The sequence below is a fragment of the Cyprinodon variegatus genome, unplaced genomic scaffold, assembly GCF_000732505.1.
Source record: "Cyprinodon variegatus isolate N-32 unplaced genomic scaffold, C_variegatus-1.0 Scaffold99, whole genome shotgun sequence".
NCBI classification, from domain to species: Eukaryota; Metazoa; Chordata; class Actinopteri; order Cyprinodontiformes; family Cyprinodontidae; genus Cyprinodon; species Cyprinodon variegatus.
This window is the reverse complement of record NW_015150552.1, coordinates 819,205-837,414: the sequence shown is the minus strand read 5'-3', so window position 1 is coordinate 837,414 and position 18,210 is coordinate 819,205. Positions and strand designations below refer to the sequence as shown.

General features: G+C 36.9%; 2 protein-coding genes across 5 annotated transcripts in view; both read right to left on the bottom strand.

The window, feature by feature from the left end:
• LOC107084391 (secretagogin-like) overlaps positions 1–6,398 on the bottom strand; it is a 19,609-nt gene extending 13,211 nt beyond the window's left edge. Inside the window, exons 1-3 of the mRNA XM_015374203.1 lie at positions 6,237–6,398; positions 5,736–5,806; positions 1,491–1,583 (exon numbers count right to left, since the gene is read on the bottom strand). Of these exons, the coding sequence (XP_015229689.1) occupies positions 1,491–1,583; positions 5,736–5,806; positions 6,237–6,306 (234 nt within the window). The 5' untranslated portion in view covers positions 6,307–6,398. The remainder of the gene's footprint in view (positions 1–1,490; positions 1,584–5,735; positions 5,807–6,236) is intronic.
• Positions 6,399–7,853: 1,455 nt separating this feature from the next.
• Positions 7,854–18,210, bottom strand: part of lrrc16a (leucine rich repeat containing 16A) — a 71,737-nt gene continuing 61,380 nt past the window's right edge. For 2 of the 4 annotated variants that reach the window (XM_015374234.1, XM_015374235.1), the window contains 12 exons: positions 18,042–18,129; positions 17,732–17,872; positions 16,581–16,598; positions 15,763–15,829; positions 14,184–14,410; positions 13,899–14,011; positions 13,561–13,803; positions 13,275–13,485; positions 12,557–12,593; positions 10,861–11,112; positions 10,614–10,742; positions 7,854–9,845 (listed from right to left, as the gene is read on the bottom strand). In XM_015374234.1, the coding sequence (XP_015229720.1) occupies positions 9,676–9,845; positions 10,614–10,742; positions 10,861–11,112; positions 12,557–12,593; positions 13,275–13,485; positions 13,561–13,803; positions 13,899–14,011; positions 14,184–14,410; positions 15,763–15,829; positions 16,581–16,598; positions 17,732–17,872; positions 18,042–18,129 (1,696 nt within the window). In that variant the 3' untranslated portion in view covers positions 7,854–9,675. The remainder of the gene's footprint in view (positions 9,846–10,613; positions 10,743–10,860; positions 11,113–12,556; positions 12,594–13,274; positions 13,486–13,560; positions 13,804–13,898; positions 14,012–14,183; positions 14,411–15,762; positions 15,830–16,580; positions 16,599–17,731; positions 17,873–18,041; positions 18,130–18,210) is intronic. The other 2 variants (XM_015374236.1, XM_015374237.1) reach the window with 1 other exon arrangement.

The following is an 18,210-nucleotide window of genomic DNA, read 5'->3' as shown; positions in this document are numbered from 1 at the left end:
ATTCAGTATTTCTTTTCCTGCTAGTTTTTTTTTTTTTTTTGGCCAACCACATTCTTCAAGTGATGCGTTAGTTTTTTTTTGTTTTTTTGGCCAACCACATGCTTCAAGTGATGCGTTTGTGTTTTGTTAATTTCTCTGCAATTGAAAGAATTTTGTCAGCCCCATAACTCAAGAGTTCTGATTATGGAAAGTAAACCTCAGTATTAATACTCCCATTGTCCTCAATGTGCTCTGCACAGTCCAGAGAGGGCAAGATGTCATTCTTCAAATGACCTCTCTAGTCAACTTTATGCTTCTGTCCACTGATCTGATGTGGTTGATTCACTTTCCTGGGTTTGAATTGATAAAGACTCTGGGATAGGATTCAAAATCTAAAAAAAAAAATAAATGTCAGGTTACCTCTGATTTAAGCCTGTTTTGTGGTCACTGTAAATATTGTCTTATATCTTTGTTGTGGCCCAGCTTTGATGACACACAAAAAAAAAAAAAAAGAAATCCACAAAGGCCACAGATGCACCATGGACTTTTACGTAGGCAAAACAAAAAATGTTCCAGGTAAACTCAGTTCAATTTTCTCAGTTCATTTCTCCTCAGGCAAGCAAACAGAAAGGACAAACATTTCCTCCGTGCTTCTCTTGCGCTGGTAAAAAAAACTAAAACATACGCCCACCCAGATGCATGCTGGTCCTACTAATGTCAGCCTATTTATAAAAATAATTGACCGAAATTAATCATAACTAACCAAAAAACAAAGGAACATGACTAAATAACCAAAAAGCATAATCTCATAACAGATTTCAAACAAAGTAGAATAAACTTAGCTAGAATATCCACAAAAACAAAAAACTTTAATTATTAACAGAAAATAATTTGATAGGTGCAAGGGAATGCAAAAGATACGAATGTTCAAAATTTTTACAAGGTGGACATACATCTCCTGTTAGCATGCATGATAGCAGTCAAAGCTGTAACTCCTTAATTTTTAGATTTATTCAAAGGGCAAATAGATATATACCTGTAGTTCTTGTGGTATTGTGCATGAAAAAAAAAAGCATACATTCATCTTGGAATCAAAGAACTATTCTAAAAGCTCTCTGAAAAGCCACCCAGTTATTTATTTTTTTTAAATGATGGCTTTACTGCAGCTACATCACAAGTCTTATGAGAAGAGTTATGACAGACTCAACAAAAAGGTCTCTTTAGCATTATCTGTATACGAGTGAAATGTTCTGATGTTCAACTACCAACAATGTGATTTCAATAATCATCAGTAAAAAGACCACTTCTTGATATCTGACCCAAGTATTTCTCTCCGTTTACCCCATCTGATACTTTGTCTCCTAAATGAAAAACATTTGCCTAAACAGATCTGGATCTACATGTGGTTTGTGCTATTTAAAGATACGTTGATCAGCCCAAAATCCGGTCCATTTCGTATCTGCTGGTTAAATCATTGCTTAGAGATTGCTCTGAATGCAAGGCAACAATACCTCTTGAATCTGCAGTTTTCCATCAGCAGTCACATCATAGGCAGACATGAACCTTTGCTTCAGTCTCTGAACTTTCTCCTCAGTGGCTTTCTCCTGTGAAAAAAACACAGCAATTTAAAATCAGTTTTAGCTTCCTAAACTTGTTTAACTCCAAAAAACAGATTTTAAATGAACTGCTTCAAATTCATTTTGAGAATGAAACTCTTGAATAGAAGACGGCATAAAAAGGTTTACTCATACTTATTTTTTTTAAAACGTCTCCATACTCACTTAATGCATTTGTTTTTCCCCTCTCAATGTCTGCTTTTTAAACTCAATCAATCTAACAGGGTCGACAGAAATTAGCTGAACTTGACTTTAGCATTTCTAAGATTTGGTAGTTTGCTACATATCTAATAAAGGCTGTAGATATTCTTCACGGAGCAGTTAGCTTTCTGCAAATGAAAAGCCCAAGTCAGCATGTTTAGAAAGATGTGGATATTAATGAGGTGTTAGTATGCCGATAATCTGCAAACAAAAGGCATAATCTAACAGGTCTGATGGCAGAGGAACCTTGGAAAGCTGCAGATAGAGAAATCAGAGAGAATTCCCTTTAGCTTCCATGAAATCTGTTGATCCCAGGGGTTCCACTTCCTACTAATCAACCAGCAGTGATTTCAAACCCACAGAGGTACCTGCAGGGACTGCTGCCCCCATCAGTCAAAATTAAACAGCAACTAACAACATTTAGAAAATGGTGCAAAAATATGCAAAACTGTTAATGACAGCTCCAAACTAAGGTCTGTTTTTTCTCTCTTTTATGTTATGTTTTTCTAAGTTTTCATTTTTTTTCTGTAGAACTCATCTTAACTTGAGGTTGAGTGAAATGTGAAGGTAAATATATATTTTCAGGTGCTAAAATTATGTAACCCTACTTAGCAACCAAGATTCCTAATTGTCACCTTCCTGTATCTATGGCAACAGGTAGCTTCGTGGTGTTTAGACCTGAATCATTACTTAGTTCAGAGCAGAGGACACGTTCTGCAGACCAGAAGGTGCCAGAGAATGTCATGAATCAAAAGACAAACTGACCAGTGATGATGTTAAAGCAGAAACACAAACCTACAGAAATACAGCATGAAAAAAATCTGATAAACCAGCCAAACGTTTACTTGACTTGTACATGAAGTAAATCAGTTTTAAAACATCCTGTGATACAGTATTACTACTTCACCAAACCATCTACAAAGTTAAATACTTTTCGTTATATCCAGACCTTAACCAGATTATTTTCACATTTGGACAAAAACAATAAAGGATTCCCAGTCAGCAATGGCCTCCCTCCCACCTTTAACCCTCCACCTCAGTGGTTAATAGAAGCATGATCCGTTTCTATTGAGATTCTGCATTAAGGAAACAAAAGAAAGGCACATCTGTTAAGCATTGATGTTTTTGTCTTTTTAACTGACATTTCAATAAAATCTTTTGGTTTGTGAAGATTAAACCTGTTGCCAGGCATCAGTACGATCTTAAAATCTAGTTGGACATTCCAGACTACAAAGCATTCAAACCTAAAAAGTTTCACATGCTGTTGTTCAGCAATAGTTGAACAGGCTTCTACAGCCCAATTTGTCCCTTCACCATTTAATGTCATATTTCTGGATGTTTTCCATCAGATCTTTTGGGGAAAATGAAATTATGTCACCATGGCATGTCTGGTACCAATCAATTGTTAACCACTGCCCATAAGGAGGAAGAATTGATTATTTTGTTTCCCTGTGATCAAATGCTTATTCCTTGCATGGACTTCTTTGGTTGATGTTGCCCTGTTAAACACACCATTAGCGCTAAAATAATTTCCACTCTACATCAAATCAACTTTGAGTTTTACTAATAAAGAACAATTAAAGGATGCTAAAGAACTAAACATTCTGTAGAGGAGGAAATAGCTGACACACCACTAAAACGGCATCAAAGTGATGCACTACAGTAAATAGAAGGGAGAGCAGATGGGATGGCTGTGAAGTGTCTTTGTAGCTTGACAGAAATCTATCGAACCCCATCCCTCCTGAGGGCATTAGTGGCGGAAAGCTAACATCAGGAAAGACAGAGTAATAAAAGTGGTGATCTGTTTGTTTTAGAGCAACCCAATTAGTATCCAAGGGAGTCTGCTCAGAGCGCTGAAAGGAACAGGCAGTAGATACATGCTCATTGGAGTTTCCATTAAAACTGGTCGGGCAAAGGGCTCGGCCATTACTATGGATAACCACATTTAACTTTGCTCTGTAAACAGGATGTGCCATTAGTGAAGACGTTCAGCAGGATCTTTTCTCCTCTCTCAGATTGGAACTGTATCATATTTAGATGTTCTTCCATACTTTCCAGATACTTTAGATGTATTGTCCCACATCATGAAACAAACCTCGCCCATGCAGCTGCCCACACAGCAGAGGTTTATATTTCTGCATGCTTCAGGGTCATTTCCAGGACATTTTCTTAAGCTACATTTTCTCAGACTGTGCTCCAAGAAGATATGATTATATTCATTGAAAAATGACTAAGTAAGATTACACAATGTATATATATCTCCCTGAGTTTTACACACGAGATAGTCTGTTAATATCAAATGATGCTGTTAGGTTCAAAGTATTACATGCAAATATGTCAAAAACGTATTTAACCCTTAATAGGGGACTGCCCCATATTTAATTCTAAACTATGCGTGATTATGAAGCTCTGGTTCATGTAAAATGTTTACAAAATCATTTTACACATAAAAAAAAATGGAAAGATTCATCATGTTTGTAGAATGGAATGCAATGTCTGGCCAAGAAGTGTCCCTTATGTATTTTTTCGTTGAGTTGGCAACCCTGCTGGTACATTGAGACTGAGCGCAGATTTCTGCCAGCGCAGCCGGGAGATCACCACAGCGGTCAAGGCAACTTCCTCTTTGGAATTGAAAGTCAAGCCATCCCTACACTAAGAATTACAGTCATAGTGCCTGAGATTATGTTTCAAAATAAGTGCAAATAAGTGCAGTCATTGTTATGTATGTCTATATTTTTTTCCTTTTTATCTACATATTTGAATTTAGTTAGAGGTATGGTGGATGGAGGATGTTCTTTTTCTGGGTGGATCATCAAAATAAGTGGTCCTCCTAATTGTCAATCATTCTGGTGATATGTTTACGTAAGGCCATCCTACGTGCTCATCCCCATCTTTACTTACTGGTGGCGAGTCTGACATAGTGGAAAAATTACACATCTTCCTTCGGAAAATAAGCTTGTATGAGCGATGCAAACAGCAACCTTTAAACAGAGCATGCACGAGGAGAAATGGGCTGGTGCACGCTCTCGCACACATTAATTTTAAGTGGAGAGGGTGGGTCTTTTCACAAATTAACGAGGATCCTCCACTATACCATTAGGTTAATTTCTTTCACTTTGTATTTTTCCCCCCACTTGTGACAGTAACTATATTAAAATATAAGTCTCATTCACTATTATTAGATTCATTAAATACGACTATAATTTTTTTTTGTCTAAATGTCTACTTTTACTATCAGATTACAGATGAGTTCATCCATGTGAATCATCAAAACCCAACTAAATCACATGGCATTTCAGAGTTAAAGCCCCTCATAACCTGCAGTTTTTGTCTTTTGTGCCAAGTTACTGTCACTGTTACAAAGCCGTCTGATTTCATTAAATGCTTTCAATTCAGAATGACAACTGAATGTCTCCAGATCTAAGTGCTGTCAATATTGCTGCTAAGCCATTTCTTTTATTTGAATGCTTCCATTTCAGAATGACAGTAGAAACCCATCAAGACATGACTCACAAAGTTTCATCCACATCTGATGTAGAATTTCAAAATTAAAGCTCCACAGAAATCAAGACACAGAATCACTTAATGCCCAAGTTGGCATAAATTGCAGTAATGCTGTAAAACATTTTGCTCTCTTTGAATACTTTCATTTCTGAAGAAAAATAAAACACCTCCAGATGTGACCATCTAATGTGGAGTTTCATAATGAAAGCCCCTAAAAATCTCTAAACAGAGTCACTTTTACCTAAGTTGCTATCAATATTGGTGCTAAACCATTTATTTTCAGTGAAAGCTTCTATTTTAGATGTGACTCATTAAGTTCTGAGAATTAAAGCTCCACAAAATCCCTACACCTAATCTCTTTGCCCTAATATGCTGTGACTTCTTAACAAAAATAATAATAAAAAAAAACAACAAAAAGAAAACACAACTGCTCACCTGTGGACCCAGTCTTTTCATCATATGCAGGAAAAAGTCATCCAGCTCTTTGCCCTCAATGTAGCCATTATCTACAACAATAAGAACACAAATCTAAATGTTGGGACTGAAAAAGGCAAGCTGTTTAAGGTTTTTCTTGGCTAGTGTTCTGCATTTTTAAAGTTTGTTTCAGCACACCTGATTTCCACTGATGGCATATTAACTGGCTTAACTAAAAATCATCTGAATTAAGTGTGCTGAAACAGGGAAACAAGCATGATTAGTGGTTTTTGGAAGGTTTGGTATAGATAAAACCATGTTAAATTTTTATTATTTTGCTGGTAAATATTTTGTAAAATTTAAAATGGTTTTATCTATAACAAACCTTCCAAAAAACATTAATCATGCTTTAAACCTAATGGCCAAAAATGTCTGCGCAGAATAATCTAAAAAAATCTGAATAAAACTGCTTCACATTAAAGTTTAACAACAAATGAAAAAAATAACATCAAATATTCTCACCATCTGCATCAAAGTGTTGCCAGATTTCCAGGAAACCAGCTGCATCCAATTTGTCAAAAGTACTGTCCATCTTACTGAAAGGGCAGCTTCAAACTTTTAAATGTAGAAACAAGAATGTAGAGATCAACTGTGCTGCACTCCTCAGCCAGCCTACTTGTCATATGCTCTTTCCTACAAACTAGAAGACAGACAGAACCACACCTCCTCTTTCTGCATGTGGATGAGCGTGAAATAAAGCATATCTGCCACCTAGTGGATGCCCTATGACACTGCAATGCAAACCTTTTGTGACCATCACAAGAAAAGCAAAAACATGTAAAATTATTTTAATGCTCTTAATAGCTTTATAAAAAAAATCTAAAACAATTATTACTAAAAACATGCAGTCAGAATAAGTAATTGATTTGGTGAAATAAATCAGGAAACATGCAATTGGTACCAGTTATTCCCAGTTAAAATGTTTTAATTTCTAAAACAATCAAAATGACAGAAAATATGAAAATCAACAAAGAACATCAGCCATCATTTGATTTATTTTATTTCAAATAAGTTACAAACAGACCCTTATAATAGAATAGTGGCGACTTAGTAACAAAACAACAGAGGGTTTCATGTTTTTACAAAGGTGTGTGAATATGTTACATGTGCTTATGTTACACATATATAAAACACACGGGCCTAAAAGTAAGAAATGACATATATACAGAAGAGCTAACAGCGACATCATGCAGTCACACACAGACGCACACGTCTAGTACTGGCATGTTTTTACACTGAACAGCAACAGAAAAAAAAGATGCTCATGTTGCAGATTAATTCAAACCATATTTTCCGTCTCCATCACATTAACAAAAGCTCAGTTGCAACAGGGAAAAAAAAAAGTAAGATGTGCAACTGAAAACAGCCACATGTGAATGTATTCCATCTAAACATCATGCAATGTAGAAGCATCCTGTCATTTTTTGCTTCTTTATCCTCTCAGAGACATAAAAAGGATGATTATGCACTTAGATACATCCAGGACAGATTGACTATATACAGCAAAAAAAGTGTTATCTGTAAACCATGATGAGTGAGAAGCTCCCACTCCAACACCATAGGACATCGAGAGACTCCACATTGTAGGGAAGGTGCACCAGTCAAAGCTGCATGTAAAAATCCAATATTTCATGTGCAGTTTTTGTTGGGTTTTCCACAGAAATAGTAAGGAAAACAAAAAATCCATCAAGAAATTCCCTAATATTTGTAGTATATTTATAAACAGAACCCATATTAACTTCTCATTTAAAATCTAAGAACAGCTTTAATCTCACCTGTTCAAATTTAACATTTTAAACTTGTCAAGAACGGATTAATCAAAGCAAAACGTACCAAATAAATGTTAATACCTTCTTCTACTTTATAAATCAAGCTTAGATTTAATTATTCAAACTTAACCAAGAAAATGAGACAAAAATCACAGTTTTTTCTCCTTGTTCTGTCATTAATCTAGAGAGTGAAACAATAAATAAGTTTTGTTTTTTATTCAGCAAAACAAAGATAAAGCAAAGTATCAGGGAATGAATCAAGCTAAATGTTTTCTGAAAGTAAGCATGTTTTTTTTAGATATTGGAATAAAGCATGTCTACTCAACTCTTTTCTATGATACCATTTCTTGTTAATGAATGAAAATCTGAATCCCGATTACAAACCAACCGTGTTCACATTGTTGACCTGTGAAATGACAATACAGCTGTGATCAGGAAATACGCCCTTATAATTCCTCGATGTGTTTTTACTCACAACAATGATGCACTCTTTTCTTTTATAGTGTGTAACTTTAGTCACAGAAAGCTGAGAAAGATCTACATAGACAATGTAGAACAGAATCAAAACATACAACCCAGTTTTTTATCGCATGGAAATATATCAGATAACAATCAAATATGAAGTAGTAAACTGTTTTCCGTTTTGACTGACTCTTTCAGTCATTTATATCATCTGTTTTAATAGAAATTAGTTTTCAGAACAAGTCTAGCACTACAGTGATGTGAAACAGGAAATTCTTGGAAAAAAACAAAACAAAAACAAGAACAGAACAATGAGCCATGTTGGCATTAGACAGTTAATATACACCCACCCACAGTTCGCTTTCACTCCACAGTGCATTATTGTTTCTTCTTTTTAAACAAGCAGAATGATTGCCGCCTTATGCTGTGCGTAATTTTTTTTTTTAGACATTTCTCCAAACGTCTAATTAAAGACGTAAAATGAGGCAGAATGAAGACTGGAGTTCCTTCAGTGTTTTGCTTTCACACAAAGAATTCAAACCTTTTTCTTCTACTGCAATTCTTTTTTATATAACAGTTCAGTTTTACAGTAGGTTCCTTGCTGTCACTGGACATGTTCAGACATCACTTAATGCTTTTTAATCCTTGTTTTTTTTTTTTTAAGTATTACCCTAATAACATGCTTCAGATGGGCACCACTTCACTCTATTGCACTTGAAATTTATTCCCAAAGCTCCTCTCCCAAGATAAATAAAAAGGAAAAATATTTTCCACAGTGTTTGATATAAAAGAGCAGTTATCGAACAGTGCTAAAGCCATACTGATTTTTAATAAAGTCAAAGTGTATCACAGTCCTCTTAAAGCAATAACACATCATATGGCCCCTCCAGCTTCCACGCAGAGAGTAAGTCTGGATTACTTAGAGCACATTTACTCTGCAGTAGTTCCACTTATAACCAAAACCAAAAAACACCTCTGATTTGTGTCTCTCAGCTGAAACCTGCTTGTTCCTGTAAATAAAAGAAATAAATTAAATTGCATAACGAAACCAGCTAGTTATCAGCTGGCACATATTGAAAACAGAATTTTATAAAATCCATCAAAAATATATCAGAAAGAGTCCTTGTTTTGCTAATATGATTTGGCTTCAAGTACAGTGATCTTGGTATGGCGATTACTGTGTTTGGTCCCTGGGTGTCAAGCTACGGCAGCAGGCAGTAACAAAAATACGTTTGTTAGTTGGAACTGCAAAGCTTTATTTTTAGAGATTCCAAACCTTGACTAGGTTGGATAATTTATTATTGATGGTTTGAAGGAGTTAGATAAAACCGTAATGGTTCATCTACTCAGACCCTGAAGAGTTAGTTAAAAAAGCGAGGATGAGTAAGTCTGGCAGGCATCAGATTGAATCCAGGAAGCTCTCGAGAGTTTAAGCACAGTTTTGGTTTTGATTTGTAGGCAAGCTGCATCTAGAGATGTAAAATCTGTCATGCATTGCAAGCTTTGTTATTCTGCAAGAGCAGAACTCATGTCTACCAAATCTGATGTAGAATCTATTGTCAAACAGGAGCTGTGGGTTTGTTTCGGACTAAAAATGAATCACATGAGTTTTTGTTTTTTCCCCCTTAGAGTTAGCTCTATCTAAGGGAGCCTGAGACTTAGTGAGTGGCTCATATTAAAATAAAGTCCTTGTCTGCCTCTTCCCCCGAGTCGGAGGACTTCTTGCTGGTTGACTTGCTCTTTTCTGAGTTTGGACATCTGTCTTTGTTTTTGAAGGAACCTGGATCTTCAGAATCAGTGCAATGAGGGCTGGATCTCTGAGCATCTGATGCTGACTTCCCTGAAATCGAGAGAAAAACACCTTTATTGGAACAAGTGGAAAATAAAAGATTAATAATACCAAATGAAGCAGAAAATTCATTTCAGAATAAAATTAGCCCACCAACCTAAACCAATATGACCAGCGAAAATAAAAAGGGAAAAGAGAAACTATATTTATACTATAATAACTATATTTATGTGCACCAATAACAAGTTTTACTCAACAAATCCCGAAAACACTGTGAACCAAGGTTAACTTTTCTTTTTCTCTTGAGCGTCGTTTCTGAAGCAGGGACAGTTTGGAGCTCCATCATTATTAAAAAGAAAACATTATTATTGTGAATAATAAGGTTCCAGAGTTTAAAAATGTCAGTCTGACACTATTATCATAAATTCTTAATATTTTCTATTTTTGCACTAATAGAAAGTCAGAAGCTTTATAGCATTGATGCTTGAAAAAAACAAAACAACAACAGATCTTTAAGACAGACATCAGAGAAGATGCAATAAAAGAAAATGGTCCATTTTAGGTTGCATAACAACATAAATCTGACTGTTTTAGTAGGTAACACTATGACCCGGATCCACCTGTTACATCTGGTACTTGCACACTGAACAACAGTGATATAAGACCTTTAAGAGACTTATCAGATGATCCCGGTTAAAGCTGTTCAGAAGAGGCCGACTTTACTTTTAGCTACTTAGATGGTGTGTGTGTGTGTTTTAAGAGGAATAACACCATGAGGGTTTAGATGATTCAAAAGCTTGAGCCGATTTTGTGACTCACCGTCCTGAGTGGTTTTGTTGGTGTTCTGCAGATTGGACCCCTTGTCTTTCTCTGACAGCGCCCTCTTTAGGGTGGAGGGGAGAACTTTAGGAGATACATGGTCGCTGCTGGGAGAAGCTGAGCTCTCATCTATGTGAAAGATTAACACAATAAAAGGGCCCATTGTTAAGTTTGGATATTTTTTAAATGACATAAAGGGACCAAGAAAGATAACGACTGCAGCCTGTGGACCCTGACAGCAGCCTACCTATGCTCCTGCTGCTGGTCCTTGGTTTCTGGGGGATGGTGGGACGAGCAGCTAGAGCTGGCTTTGCTCCTTGTGGCACAGGTGGTTTAGGGTTTGCTGGCCCTGCTGGGGAGGTTGAGGAGGCTCTGAGTCGAGCGACTGGTTCAGGCTTAGTTTCACCACGAGCTGAGGTCTTCTCTGAAGGAGCAGTGTTGGGTTTGTTCATAGAACAACTAATAGACTTGCTCCCTGTGGCTGTGGATTGGGGCTTGGCTGCAAACACAAAAAAAAAGAAAAAAAACAGCAAAAGACCTCAATTTAAAATATGCTGTGTGTGTGTGTGGCCATGTCTTTGTTACCTGGTGGGGACAATTTCCCAGAAATAAGCATTTTGGGACTTAAAAGTACTTGTGTGGACTAATGACTGGTCCCCATGAAGAGAACTTCTGTTTTTGGGGTGGGGGTAAGGTTTAGAACTAAACTGTGAATTAATTCGATATGTGTTGGTAATGGTTAGGGTTTGGGCAGAGGGTCCAGGTTAGGCCATAGAAATGAGTGGAAAACAAATGGAAGGTCCCCACAAGGATAGTGTGACACAACATGTGGTTGAATGTGTGTGGGGTGCGTGTTTGTGGGGGTGTGTTTGCGTGTATGAGAAACCTAAAAGGAGAATCTACTGTAAAAAACCCTTCTTAAAGGTACATTGGAGAATTTTCCTGAATTTTTGAAAAGACCCGCCCTCTCCACTTAAAAAAAAAAATGTACATGCATAATCCTGTACCTGCTCCAGAGGGAACGCCTATTAAACACGTGCGAGAGCATGCACCAGTCCATTTCTCCTCGTGCACGCTCTGTTTAAAAGTTGCTGTTTGCATCACTCATACAAGCCTACTTTCCAAACGATTTGCAATTTTTCCACTATGTCAGACTCACCACCGATAAGTGAAAATGGGGACGAGCATGTAGGACGGCCGTACGTAAACATATCACCAGAATGACTGACAATTAGGAGGACCACTTATTTTGGTGATCCATCCGGAAATAAAAGATTGTCCACTATACCTGTAAGTCTTACAGTAGTGTCTAAGCTGGATGAGGTCTGGGTGGACAGGGTCTTTCTGACATGAGGATCTGCTCTAATCTAAATGGTTCCATTATAGCTTTATAGTAGGTCCATTTTTAGGGTTGCTGACACTGCTGGAATGTAACTGCTGCCATCTTGTCTGTTTATTCTAATCATGTTCTGATGCCTTCAAACAACAGCTGGATGACCTATTGTTAAACCCCTGTAAATAGTCAGCTTACTTACTGTATGAGGGCAAATTGTTGAAGTTGTTTTAAGGGGTATCTAAGTAAAGAAGACTAAATACAAACACTTAAATATTTGAAATTGAAAAATGTTTCAAAACATCTATGCTTTTCCTTCTACACCACAGTTACACCTTACTTTGTTTTAATTAGGACAAGTTTATTTGTAATGTACTTAGTATTTAAAAAAATCTCAAAAAGCTGCACAATTGAACTGAAAGTGCTGAAACTAAAAATAAAAAACTAAAAGATCATAAAAAGTTGTGTTTAGTACAGTGGATGAAACACCTTAAGGTGGTTTGAAATAGCTCAAAAGCTATGGATATAGTCTAATGTTGCTTCAAAAGCAGTTGTAATAAATCTGTGGAAGGATTGTCAACCCTTTGTTTTTCTGCATACTGTAACTTACCTGCTGCATTGCTGTCTGGGCGGTCGGGGCTGGAAGACTGAAAGACATAACATGGGATCAGTGCAAGCTCCAAACAGATGTAGGTATTTATCCTTAATGCAAAACTTTAAAAAAAAAAAAAAAGAAAAAAAGAAATAAACTGCTACTTCACTAGGAGGAAATTCCTCAGTTGAAATATGTGTTTGGTGCATCACCGTGGAAAAATAGCAGAGTTCTGACTCGTAAAGAAGCTTAGCTCACTCTCTCTATGACCTGCATTCCGAAAACACTGATCCACCATTACACCTGAGAATTTATAAAACAACAAAAACACATATGCTGCCACCTCTTACAGCTCAATAAATCCAGGGATCCACTTTTTGAGATTAACTATGAATTAAGCAAAGGAAGAAGGATGCTGCCCCCAGGAGTTGGAAGCAGTTTTATAGAACCACATTTTTTCTTTTACTCCTGATGAAACTTTATAGACATTTTCACACAAACAAAGGAATTCAAGGCCATCAGCCAGTGCATCACATTAGAGCAAATAAAATATGATAAAAAATGATAGAACATCTATAGAAGATTATTGTCATGATTAAATTTTATTATTTCTGTGTGAAACTGTTTTCACACCTTTTAGTCCTTGTGTTTATTGCTCAGTTTAGATATGTCAACTTCCAAGGTAATGTGTATATGTGCATGAATGGATGGATTCCTGACCTGTTTGCACACTCACCTTGTATGCTCTCCTCTCATGTTTAGCCTTCATCTCTGCCAGGAGGCCACTTCCAATCATCTGCACCCCAGTGTACCTCTTCCCACCCTGAGGACTTCCCCTTCCATCTGAACCCTCCCAGGGTTCATCTATAGAGTCTGGAGTCCTCAGTTCCTCCGAGCGATCTGAGCTGCTGCTGTAGTCTGTGGGCTGTGAACGGGTGGAGGAGTCTCTGCGTTGGGACAGGAGCCGTTAGGAGGTGTTAAAACTGAGATGCAGGTCAGGTGGGATCAGGAGTTACCTATACCTAGACTTTGGTTCAGGCGGTGGGCTCCTGATGGCCACCTTTGGGGAAGAGGGCTCTTCTGGGAGGGCAGATGCTGCAGCAGAGGCTGAAGATGCACCACAGGATGTGGGAGCTGCTTGGCTTTTCTCCGACTTATCTGATTTATCAGACTTATCAGATTTGGAGGATCTCTTGATGAGATTCAGAAATCCTCCTTTTTTCTTCTTCTCTCCGTCTTGAGATTCTGCACTCTTTAAGGAGCGTCTTAACAAAAGGCAGTAAAAAAAAAAAGAACAAGATAAAATGCAAACATTTATTAGGATATGTTTTATTTCATTAATGTCAAGGATCTTTCTCACTTTGAATTCATCTTGGTAACTTTCTTAGAGAAAAATTCATCCACTCCCTCATCGACCCTGCCCATGAGGCCATTCTGCTCATTGCCATCTTGAGATGGAGTGTTATTAGTTTGCTGTGGGAAGAAAAAAAGAATAAAAATATCCATCGATAATGAAACACAATAAAAAACATGTTATTTTAAGCACTTGCGAGGTCCCTTATTTATTAAGAAAGACTTCATAATATTTCTAACTTCAGGTTTGACTTGATTTAAACTGGTTAAAGTGGAGCACTCCTTCACTTACAGCCACTTTACTAGAATGCATCTTTTTGTTCCGTCGAGGGCGTAGTTTGGTGAAGTGTTGCAGCTTTTTCTCTTCCTCTGACGGCAGCTCTGCGATGCCTCCGGATGGACGCTGCTCCGCTTTGGGCGCCCCCGCAGATGGAGTGGGAGGAGTTTGGGATGAAGTGGAGGCGTCCTCCGTGTAGACGGGAACATCCTCCAGAGCTTTGTCAAGATCAAACTCCATCTCTGCATGTTTGTAGTTTGAGATGTTTATGAAACATGTAAGTATCCATCATGCTGTTAACTTTAGTGTCACACAAAAAAATGTGGAACTAAAACACGCTGCAGCTACTTGTAAATACAGAAACACACCTGGTCAGACGTTTATGCAAACTCATATTACATCAACTTAATTTATCTCAGGTCTTTCTTAATTTGTTTAATCTCTTCTCCTAAGGCTAATCTTCTGAGAGGTGAAGTTTACACATACAAGCTCAAATACAAACATAATCCGCTTACAGTAATATTTTGCTGAAAGCTGCACTTTAAGCACACGTGTTTTATAGCAATCAAACTTCTAGCTAACCAACCTTTGTTCATAAAGTTCTTTTTTATTAGTTTCCCACCATAAACCTACAAGTTTTAAGCAAAGTCCAGAAATGTTATGGTTCAATTTAGGCTGAGATTTGGACCAGTCTGTAAGATTAAGGCTAATCTGCTCTATCCATTCTAAAACAAGTTTGGTTTTATGTTTTGGATAAATCTCTTTTTTTCGTTTGTCCCACATGGGCAGGGCAAATAGCAACTAGAGAACGTTCTGGTCAAATTAGGCAGAGACAGAGTTATCTGGCCAAAATAACAACACGCATTTTTGTAGTAAGAAGTCTCAAAACTGCTATTAAACATAGAACTAGGTACAATATGGTATAGGGCTGTTTTATTGCAGGTTGTACAGATTATGTTACACAAAGTTAATAGATGATAAAGTTTAAGGATTACCTCTTAATTAATTCATTTAACAGTAAACTAACAGCTATAGGATTACAAGTTTGGGCCTTTTTGGTATTTCAACACAACAGTAATAACCGCAAACACACGTCAAATATATTTTTTTGGTTTGTTTTTAATTAATAAGGCAGCCTGATACAGAGTCCACAGAATATCTCCAACTTTTATGTACAATTCACCAAATTGTTAAGCAATACCCTGCAGAGGACAAACCTCTGAAAAATAAAACCAGTGGTTGGTCGTAGCGCTTTAGGATTTTCCAAAAAAAATCTAAACTGTGATTATTTTTAACCAGTATTGCGATTGCTATTTTATTTTAAATTTTCTTTGCATTAACCGAATCTTGTAGATGTTTCACCCCAGGCTTTCAGTTTTTGAAAGCTTACTTGCCCAGAGTCCATTGTTGCAGGACTTTACTGTAACTTTTGTGCAAAAAACTCTTTACTTCTACTTCCATGCTAGATATTCAACTAGGCATTCAACAACATGATGAGTACATAAAGTTCACACCAGCACCCTTTCTAAGGGTATAAAAGAAAAATCCTATAATTTCTTTAAAGGTAAACTAGGAATGATCAGAAACAACTAACCAAAGGCACGAGACACAGGACGCAGCATTCTGCTGTGGATGCTTTTCCTTTTGGATTTGGGAGTCATCTGAAAAGACCAGAAACTATTAGACATGTTTCTCATCTGGGTAAAAAAACACAAATCATGATTTCAAACATTCCTAAAATGTATTTGGAAACGTTTGGATGTGCAACAAAAAAATAGGCAAGAAAAGTTGTCTTTCGCTAATATGTCCAGAGGCAAGTCAGTGTGAGAATAGAAGGACTTTCTGTTCAGGTCGGTCAGGATTACAGAACTGCCATACCAAAGTGTAACTGCCAAATCTGTTAGTGACTCAAAGAAAGATATAAGTGGAGTTGCTTATAAAGTGTTGCTAAATCACAGTGTTTAAATCATATAAAAATATTTTTAAGTGTAATCCGTTGTGTTTCTCATTTGGATTCTGAAAAAACATTAAATTCAATTTCAATTTAGTTTATTTATATAGCGCCAATTGACAACACATGTCATCTCAAGGCACTTTAAAGTTCACCAGATCATACAGTCATATTTGATTTGAAGTTTTTCACATCCTGATAATGAAAAGCAGTGAACATCATGAAGAGGAGCAGGGTGTTATTGCAAAAAAAAAAAACTAATGTTAGCATCTATAAAATCAATTATTTAAGAACATGTTAAGAAATTATAATCTTTTTGACAAATTAAAGTGCATTTGTCCCAATTTTTAAGCAGATGAAAAAGTGAGCAAGCATATCAAAGGGAGGTTAAAAATAAATACAGTGAGACAAAAATGTGGAGAGAAAGAAAAAGTAAGGAGAGACAGTCCAGAGTTACTTACGCTGGTGCAGCACAGAGTCTCCAAGGAGCAAAGGTAGAAAGGAGGAACAGAGGAGAAGTTTGAAGAGAAAATAACACACTGCAAGACTAAAGGAGGAAAAAGGAAAACCTCATGTAGAAAGAGAAGAGGAAAGAGGGGGGAAGAGGATCGAGAGCAGGTGTGAAAATACCTCCCTGTGATAAAGAGAATAAAAGATGGAGGATGACAGGAAACTGTGCTGCTTAGGCTACAGCAGACTGCACTGGGACTTCTCTTCTAAGCGATTAAAATACCAACAAAGCAAATGAAATAAAAATTAATATCCCAAGATTAAAGCTAGATCATCATCTTATAAATATTCTATAAAAAAAAAGGGGGCAAAAAAAGTTATGTTTATTGCCTTGTGTTCATATATTAGTTTGTCTGTTTGGTAAAATTATATACAGTAAAAATCTGTGGGCAAATGTCCATGTATCAATAACATTAAGCCATTAGTTCATTAATGTATATTAAAAATGAAAAGCTTTATAAGAAGTTGTGTATTTAAAAAATTTTTTAAAAACTCATGCAAATGATTAAAAAAAATTCTTAGTAAAAAAACCTTATCAGGTTAGTAATAAATAAAGAAAACTAGGAATTCAATAGCACTATTATGGAGAAATACCAATACTGACATTTTAAAAGTCATGCACTTAGTAAAAAAACATTCTTCTTTTTTAATTACATTTGCTATTTTTTAGCCTTAAAGCCAGAACTTAAGATGTGCTTCTGTCTTCAAAGGTATAAACAGGCAGAGAGAAATCGGCATATTTCTATTTTTATTTTTTTTTCCAATGGAACCAAAGGTACAAAGTCAAAAAATAAAAAAGTACTGGACTTAATAAAATTCTCTATAGGACCTGAGATCTGGATGTTAAAGTAGTCTACAGCCAATAATCCGTCAGAATTCTGGAGTGTTGGGGTGGGGCTTGGATTTCAAGTGCAATGCCACTGTGTGGCGCCCGGGGAGAAATGTTGTGTTAAGGGTTTTTGCTCAGGAACCCAGAGTGGAGGCTGTGGGGGATCAAACTGGGTACTTGCAACCTTCCCAGAGAACAAGCACACTGCTCTAACCACTAGGCCAACACTCCCTCCAGTGTGTTACTGAAAGGAAAGCCAAAGAGAAGACCTACCATACATGTTTCCAAATCCTCAAGCCTTTCTGCTTCCAGTATCTCAGCAGATGCTCGTTTGGGAATCTTCTCCTCAGGCACGTCCAGATCCACAGACTCCTGCTGCACCAAGCGGCGACCTCGTCGTACCAGATGGTCCGCCTGATGAGACAAGTGAGGAGGAAAACAAGGAGGAGGCAGCAGAAAGGGTTTGGTTGTGGTGAACTTAGATATTAGAAGTAAAACGTCAGGCTTTAACTTCGAAATCCAAAGTTTTTGACGCTAACATGGATCTGTTTGATTTTATGTAGACTCACTAATCTTATCTTACCAGCGTTAGCTGTGATGTGGACAGAGCCTCCAAGATCTCATCAACAATGCGATCAGACAGAAAGGAAGCCAGACTTAGTTTCACCTCACTGAGGGATTTTAGGAAGGCATGCAAAGATGAAAAGAGGAAATAAAGAGTTAATAACTAAGATAAAATAGTTTAAAGAACA